Here is an 8,909-nt window from a genome sequence, read left to right on the forward strand (position 1 = left end):
TTGATATGTGCTTGAGAATGGCTTAGTCTCCGGTTAAACCCGGGTTTAACCGGATCTGGATCAGAACCGAGCGGATCTGGATCAGACCTGAGCGGATCTGGATCAGTTCTGAGTGGATCTGGATCAGAACCGCTCCGTCTGACCCCTGAACTCTCTTCCTCCACAGCTACACCAAACTGGGCTACGCAGGAAACACGGAGCCGCAGTTCATCGTCCCGTCATGTGAGTATGGTCAGCAGCAGGTCGCCCCCTAGTGGCCCCGCCTCTAACCCCGCCCCCTCCCCAGGTATCGCCATCAAAGAGTCGGCCAAGGTGGGGGACCAGGCCCAGAGGAGGATGATGAAGGGAGTGGACGACCTGGACTTCTACATCGGGGACGAAGCCGTGGACAAACCGTCCTACTCCACTAAGGTACGGCGGCGGCCTAGAACCCTACAGAACCCGGTTCTGCTGGGTCTCCTGCGGACCTTAGTGGGTCACGATCAGAGGAGTTTCCTCTGGGTTCTCCCTGATCCTCGGGTTCCGGTTCTGACGGGTGGAACTGTTCTGATTGTTCTAGTGGCCGATCCGCCATGGCATCGTGGAGGACTGGGACCTGATGGAGCGCTTCATGGAGCAGGTCATCTTCAAGTACCTGCGGGCCGAGCCGGAGGACCACTACTTCCTGCTGGTAGGCGTCTTACGGACCGCACCGGGCCTGAGAACATCTCCAGCAGCTAGAACCAGAACCAATGCCTCCAAGCCCAGAATCTGGACCTTTTCTGGTTCCGACCTGATTACTACAGAAAATGAAAGGAGCAGAGATGGTTCTGATGAAGCCAGCAAACATCTGGACATGTTCTCAGAAGCCTGATGGTTTCAGACTGTGAGCAGAACCGGGTGGGTTCTGGTAACTGTGTCTCCTGTTTGCAGACGGAACCTCCTCTGAACACGCCGGAGAACCGGGAGTACACGGCTGAGATCATGTTCGAGTCCTTCAACGTCCCGGGGCTCTACATCGCCGTGCAGGTGAGACGTTTGGACCCGACAGAACCGAGCCGCTTCTCATCCTGCAGAGGTTGATGATGTTCTTTCTCTCTGTGTGGTGGGGGGGTTCTGCAGGCGGTTCTGGCCCTGGCCGCGTCCTGGACGTCCAGACAGGTCGGAGAACGGACGCTGACTGGCACCGTCATCGACAGCGGAGACGGCGTGACCCATGTCATCCCCGTGGTGAGTTCCTGGACGCTTTCAGAACCAAGCCGGTCTCAGAAGGGTTCCCATCCAGGACTGGTTCTTCTACTGAAAACAGGGACCGTTTCTAAGTAACCATGGCAACGGCCTTCATCAGCAGGGACGGTCCACGGTGCCGTCTATCAGCTGCTCGGTCTCGGCGTCATGACGATGAGTCTGTCTGTCGATATGACCCCATGAGGCTAACAGGCTAACGGCGCTAGCATGCGATCACCCCCCCCCCCCCGGCTTCCCTCCATTAAACCAGCTGATAATCCGTCAGTCATCATGTTCAGAAGGTCAGAACATCTGAACTTCCTCCTCACTCCTAGACTGTATGGCAGGCCGTTTTGACATTTATTCATAGCGTCGGCGTCTCTATTGTTCCATTTGTTGATCTCTAAAATACTTCCTGGTCAAAACTACATTCCTACTAACCAGAAATATACGTTAATATCTTTAATTACATTTTTTCCAGCAAAAATTAAATTTCAGGACGCATAAAATATTATTGTACTAGCAAGAATAAACTTTCAAATACCTAGAAATGTTTAAAGATTTAATGTGGCCCTTTAGACATTTATTAGCTTGACTATATATATTTCAGACGTCTCAAATAATAATATTCCTTTGCAAAATGAACATTTTAAATATCTGAAATGTTCCAAGTAAAAAATTACATCATGTTTCTCATTCATGTGTTTTGGGCCTTTCAGATATCAGAAATTACTTACCTATTGAAATATATCAGTAACAATTAAATAACAGAGATNCCGTCTGACCCCTGAACTCTCTTCCTCCACAGCTACACCAAACTGGGCTACGCAGGAAACACGGAGCCGCAGTTCATCGTCCCGTCATGTGAGTATGGTCAGCAGCAGGTCGCCCCCTAGTGGCCCCGCCTCTAACCCCGCCCCCTCCCCAGGTATCGCCATCAAAGAGTCGGCCAAGGTGGGGGACCAGGCCCAGAGGAGGATGATGAAGGGAGTGGACGACCTGGACTTCTACATCGGGGACGAAGCCGTGGACAAACCGTCCTACTCCACTAAGGTACGGCGGCGGCCTAGAACCCTACAGAACCCGGTTCAGTCGGTTCTGCTGGGTCTCCCACGGACCTTAGTGGGTCCAGATCAGAGCAGTTCCCTCTGGGTTCTCCCTGATCCTCGGGTTCCGGTTCTGACGGGTGGAACTGTTCTGATTGTTCTAGTGGCCGATCCGCCATGGCATCGTGGAGGACTGGGACCTGATGGAGCGCTTCATGGAGCAGGTCATCTTCAAGTACCTGCGGGCCGAACCGGAGGACCACTACTTCCTGCTGGTAGGCGTCTTACGGACCGCACCGGGCCTGAGAACATCTCCAGCAGCTAGAACCAGAACCAATGCCTCCAAGCCCAGAATCTGGACCTTTTCTGGTTCCGACCTGATTACTACAGAAAATGAAAGGAGCAGAGATGGTTCTGATGAAGCCAGCAAACATCTGGACATGTTCTCAGAAGCCTGATGGTTTCAGACTGTGAGCAGAACCGGGTGGGTTCTGGTAACTGTGTCTCCTGTTTGCAGACGGAACCTCCTCTGAACACGCCGGAGAACCGGGAGTACACGGCTGAGATCATGTTCGAGTCCTTCAACGTCCCGGGGCTCTACATCGCCGTGCAGGTGAGACGTTTGGACCCGACAGAACCAAGCCGCTTCTCATCCTGCAGAGGTTGATGATGTTCTTTCTCTCTGTGTGGTGGGGGGGTTCTGCAGGCGGTTCTGGCCCTGGCCGCGTCCTGGACGTCCAGACAGGTCGGAGAACGGACGCTGACTGGCACCGTCATCGACAGCGGAGACGGTGTGACCCATGTCATCCCCGTGGTGAGTTCCTGGACGCTTTCAGAACCAAGCCGGTCTCAGAAGGGTTCCCATCCAGGACCGGTTCTTTGGTGGAAAACAGGGCCCGTTTGGAGCAACATCTGCAAACCTCTGGAGGCTCCCATTGCGGGTCTAAGTAACCATGGCAACGGCCTTCATCAGCAGGGAGGGTCAATTAGCGACCAACAGCTAATTGACTTCTATGATGTTGAACCCGGGTCCAAACGGTGCCATCTATCGGCGCTCGGCGTCATGGCGATGAGTCTGTTTGTCCATATGACCCCATGAGGCTAACAGGCTAACGGCGCTAGAATGATCGTCCTGGTCGCTAGAGCTAGAACCGACACAGAGACACGGTCACTCCCCCCCCGGCTTAAACCAGCTGATAATCCATCAGTCACGTTCCAGAAGGTCAGAACGTCTGAACTTCCTCCTCACTCCTAGACTGTATGGCAGGCTGTTTTGACATTTATTCATAGCGCTGGCGTCTCTATTGTTCCATTTGTTGATCTCTAAAATACTTCCTGGTCAAAACTACATTCCTACTAGCCAGAAATGCACAATATAATATCCTTAATTACTTTTTTCCCAGCAAAAATTAAATTTCAGGATGCAAAAAATATTATTGTACTAGCAAGAATAAACTTTTAAATACCTAGAAATGTTTAAAGATTTAATGTGGCCTTTTTGACATTTATTAGCTTGACAATATATATTTCAGACGTCTCAAATAATAATGTTCCTTTGCAAAATGAACATTTTAAATATCTGAAATGTTCAAAGTAAAAAATGACATCATGTTTCTCATTCATGTGTATTGGGCCGAAATTACTTACCTATTGAAATATATACGTAACAATTAAATAACAGAGATCTGAAATGCATCTTTAGACGTCAGGGATGTTTATTTTAGATGGGAGTGATGTCACACATGAATGGGGAAACGTGACATCATTTGTTTTAGTAAGAATTACATTTCAGATATCTGAAATGTTAATTTTTGATGGGAAGAAATTCATTGGAGACATCTGAAATATATATATGATCAAAGCGGCTTGCCATAAGAGCACCGTACGGGAGGGTGTCGCCATATTTCCAGCCAGTGCTGGAAGTTTGATTTGATGTTACCTGATCAGCAGAACCTCAGACGCATTCAGGCGTCAGCTGGAAGTTTATGGAGGATCCAGAGGGTTGCTGAAGAAAAAAACTCCAGTAATTTAAAATTTAAAAGCATTTTCTAACATTTTAAATTGAATTATTAAAGATTTAATATTAATGGATTATAAAATACTGGAATCTGAAAATGTTTTATCTAATCGCTTCCCTAAAAACATTTTCATTTTGCTTTAGCTGCTGCGTTGACCTTATGTGACCCCTCTGCTCCCTGAGGCCACTGGAAACCAGTGAAACCCATCTCCCCACTGGAGGAAAAACTGGTTTAGATGCTGATTGTTGGCGGGTCGGCCATGTTTGAAAAACACGCGTAAAGCTGTTATTTTCAGTGGGAAAGAGGCTTTGGTTAACAAAATGACCAATGGGAGAGCTGGTTACATCTGAGGAGCAGCTGTTACTGGTCAAACTGGTTTCCAGTTGCCTAATTTAAATGTTAAGTTAGAAGTTTCCTTTTTTCAGTGACTCTCTAGATCCTCCATAGACGATACAGCAAAACTTTAAACTGCTGTAAGATTTGAAATAAAATAATTTGTTGAATTTATTTCCATTTAAGCAACTTCTGCAAAGGACGGTAAAAATGGCGGCCCCCGTCTGCCGCAGCTGGAAGCCCCTCCTGTTGTCCAGCTGAGCCAAAGCCTCTGTCCCTCCGTCACGTTTGCATCAATGGCTGAATGTGTTTCAGTTCAGGTTTGATGTTAAAATAATCAGGATCAAAGCGGCTTTAGTTAAACCGTTTATTGATTTATTGAAAAGTTTGAATCTCTGCAGCACATTTTCAAGCTCCTGTCACACCTTAAGGATTTAGACCGGAAAAATCTGGCAAAAAATGCTGGCATACGTCGGATATCTTATAGTACAGTGAAGCACGCTAGAACAGGAAAACACGCGGCGAGTATGCCGGCGTACGCTCATCCATCAGTTATGTGATGGTTGACAAACGTTCAGTACGTCAACCACGCGGCGCTGTGCAGGAATGCTGCAGGTTTTAACTTTGAACACGAGGCTCCAGGTTAAGATTGAAGACGTGTCCCGTCTGTCCTCCATGTCCAGGCTGAAGGCTACGTGATCGGCAGCTGCATCAAGCACATCCCCATCGCAGGACGAGACATCACCTACTTCACCCAGCAGCTCCTCAGGGAGCGGGAGGTGGGCATCCCCCCGGAGCAGTCCCTGGAGACGGCCAAGGCGGTCAAGGTGGGTCCTTGCCTCAACCCGGAGCGTCCCATAATAATTAGTTAGTCAGAACTCTGTAGAAGCAGCTGCAGGTCCAGTTGGTCTCAGAACATCTGACCCTGATCAAAGCGATCCTCCCAGGATTCCTGTAGAACTTCCAGAACCAGACCTGCTGCTCTGCAGACGGACACCAGATGGTGCCGTTGGTTTTAGTTTGGGTTGAGGAAGCACAGGGACGGTCCGCCTCCTGCCGGTTCTGATGGTTCCTGTTGCTCCCCCCCCACAGGAACGCTTCAGCTACGTCTGTCCGGATCTGGTCAAAGAGTTCAACAAGTACGACACGGACGGGTCCAAATGGATCAAGCAGTACACCGGCATCAACGCCATCAGCAAGAAGGAGTTCACCATCGACGTGGGCTACGAGCGCTTCCTGGGGCCCGAGATCTTCTTCCACCCAGAGGTCAGTCTGAGCGGAACCGGCCGGGTCCGGGTGAACCGAGCAGAACCATCAGAACCCTCTGACTGTGTGTGTCTCCCTGCCTGAACCCAGTTCGCCAACCCGGACTTCACCCAGCCCATCTCAGAGGTGGTGGACGAGGTCATCCAGAACTGTCCCATCGACGTCCGCCGGCCGCTCTACAAGGTACCTCCTGGTTTCTACTGGTACCGGTACCGGGTGACCCGGTCTGGAATCTGATGTGTCTCCTTCCTCAGAACGTGGTTCTGTCCGGAGGCTCCACCATGTTCCGGGACTTCGGGCGGCGCCTGCAGAGAGACCTGAAGAGGACGGTGGACGCTCGGCTGAAGCTGAGCGAGGAGCTGAGCGGAGGGAAGCTCAAGGTTAGAGCCACATCATGACTCCTCCACCGCCGTGCTCTGTCCTGCCACTCACTGGTAGGTCGGTTCTGATCCGGCTCTGTTCTGTTCTCCCTGCAGCCCAAACCCATCGACGTGCAGGTGGTCACCCACCACATGCAGAGATACGCCGTGTGGTTCGGAGGATCGATGCTGGCGTCGACTGTAAGCCGCTTTCTTTCAGGTCCTCTGTCTGAGCAGCCGGGCCCTCAGAACCCAAACAGTATGATCCATGTTGTTCTGGGAATCTGGATCAGAACTTTCCCAGCTGCTCAGACTGGATTATAAAAGGATTAGTTTGGTTCAGATTAATGAACAGCTGGTGTTTGTCTCCCCCTGCTGGTCATGGCTGGTTGAGCAGGTTTGGGTTTATTGCATTAGAAATATAATCAGACTTTAACAAAGGTCACAGAAGGACTCCATTTTAATTTCACTGAATTAAAGAAGGATTTCTGCCTCCGGTCCTTTAGGGGGCGCTAAACGCAGAGCGGTTCTGGACATTTCTGACCTGATTCAGACCCGTTTGAAGTGATCAGTTAATCAGGTACTGATCCGCTGGGCCCGGTGCCGGGGACGCCGATCAGAACCCTGTCCTCCTCCCTCAGAAGCATCAGACGTCCAATCAGAGCCGTCCCTCTAACCGGACCCGTCTGCGGTGGGAGGAGCTCCTGCAGAACACTTTGGACCGGGTCGTTAAAAGTTCTGGGGAATTTATGAGTCCCATGTAGCAACAGATCAGCTTCCTGCCAGTAACGTCACGCTGACTGACTGGCTGAGCGTTGCCACATGATGTAAAACAGTGTGGTCGACAAGACAACGATGATAACATCACGAGTCGGTAGCATCTGTAGCGTTAGCGTGTCTAATGACCGATAAAGTTTGACCTGATTGATAACTGAACCAAAACAAAGGAAAGAGCAGAACTAAAAGGGGAAAACCGGGTAACCCCGGGGCCAACCGGGCCCAAGAACCAAAAAGGTAACCCCCTTAACCTGCCCAAGTAACCAAAATAAACCAACCCAACTTTAAACCAAGGGAAGTGCCCGAAGATGATGTCATAAGAAGGGGCGGGGCCCCGAGCAGATCTGGTACCAGCGGTTCTCTTAGTTTCTGACCCAGAGGGATCCGGTCCTGGAGCTTCCACCAGCCGACCAGCAGGGGGAGCAAACAGGAGCAGAACTTTTCTCACTGAGCTGGAAGTAAAACCCGGTTCTACTAAACTGGTTCTGTTCTGCCCTCCAGCCCGAGTTCTACCAGGTCTGTCACACCAAGAAGGACTACGAGGAGATCGGACCCAGCATCTGCCGCCACAACCCCGTGTTCGGAGTCATGTCCTGAACCCGCGGGCCTGGGCGGGTTCTGGGACCGGACCGGACCGGACTTCTTTCTCTTTCTGTTCTGTTGTTTTTTTAATAAGGGAAACGGTTCCGAGCTGAAACTCCTGGTTCTGTTGGACCTTTCTGAACATATTTATCGATCCGGACTCAGGTTCTGTTCAGTTAGAACTTTTTGTTGTCGAATTTCTTTCCAGCTTCTTTCTGCTCATGTCTGTGGAACTGCAGGTTCTTCAGGAACCGGTACCAGAACCCAGACGGGTTGGTTCGGTTCTGATGGTTGTTTTTCACAGTTAAAGTTTGTCAGCGCCAAATAAAAGCTTCACGTTTCTAAGAGGTTCTGGTTCTTCACTTTGCAGGTTCTGTTGTGTCATAAAATTCAGAGGTTCTGACCCGGTTCAGGTTCCATTAAACCAAGTTAGAACAGGACCAAGCTGGGTCATTCAGCGCTCTGACCCGTCACAGAACCGGGTCGGGTCAGACTCCAGAACCTCGGACCTCTCCATCTGATTCTCATCTCCTCTGGTTCTGGGTTAGCTTGTTTCAGAACCGCTGACCGGTTCTGTTGGACCCGGTTCTGTTGGACCCGGCCCTGAAGCCTTTGCTCTGGATCCAAGGAGAAACGGAACCAGATCTGTTTGTGGTTCTGATTTCCAACAGAACCACAAATGCCTCATAGGATCTGGACCGGGTCACCTGGTGCGGTTCTGTTTGGACCCGGTTCTGTTCATCCTCAGAACCCAGCAGCAGCTGTAGTTTCCAGGAGGACTGATCTGAACAGAACCGGGTCCTGCGGGCTCCCCTGCCTACTGGACCGCTGTTCTGAGCAGAACCCAGCAGAACTTTCTGGTTCCAGGTTTGATTTATTAACCTGTTTGGATCTGTATAAAGAGGTGAAATAACAGGAGTTTGGACCGGGCCGGTTCTTCTGTCCCGGTTCTGACCAATCACCTGAGTTCTGGTCCACTTCCAGAAACGGACCGACCCACAAATCACCGGTTTCTGGTTGGAACCAAACGAGCGGAACGAAGGTTTTATTTGTTTATGATGATTGAACTAAACGACTTGTTATACAAAAATAAAACATTTTAACAATTTAGAAATATAGATCTACAAAAACAAAATGATTAACTGTTTGTTTTAACTTACAATCTGATAAAAAGCTGATGCATAATTATGATATAAAAGATTGAAGAGAACTGATGATTTATGTTTAGAGGCCTCCTGACCATCACCCTCTGCAGGTCGTCCATCCATTTCAGTTCTATTCAGTTTATTTCTATAGCTCCAATTCCCATCATGTCATCTCAG

At 49.8% G+C, this 8,909-nt stretch overlaps 1 protein-coding gene across 1 annotated transcript; it reads left to right on the forward strand.

Annotated features, from left to right (window-relative positions):
• Window positions 1-1,982: 1,982 nt before the first annotated feature.
• On the forward strand, window positions 1,983-7,934 carry actr3 (ARP3 actin-related protein 3 homolog (yeast)). The gene is made up of 11 exons (XM_015396536.1): window positions 1,983-2,070; window positions 2,135-2,259; window positions 2,417-2,527; window positions 2,770-2,865; window positions 2,959-3,066; window positions 5,287-5,430; window positions 5,696-5,869; window positions 5,960-6,052; window positions 6,124-6,249; window positions 6,346-6,429; window positions 7,507-7,934. Exons 2-11 carry the CDS (start codon window positions 2,185-2,187, stop codon window positions 7,600-7,602), a joined length of 1,107 nt encoding a protein of 368 aa, XP_015252022.1. The 5' UTR covers window positions 1,983-2,070; window positions 2,135-2,184; the 3' UTR covers window positions 7,603-7,934.
• Window positions 7,935-8,909: the final 975 nt, after the last annotated feature.

Source organism: Cyprinodon variegatus, unplaced genomic scaffold (assembly GCF_000732505.1).
Source record: "Cyprinodon variegatus isolate N-32 unplaced genomic scaffold, C_variegatus-1.0 Scaffold804, whole genome shotgun sequence".
Classification (NCBI taxonomy): domain Eukaryota; kingdom Metazoa; phylum Chordata; class Actinopteri; order Cyprinodontiformes; family Cyprinodontidae; genus Cyprinodon; species Cyprinodon variegatus.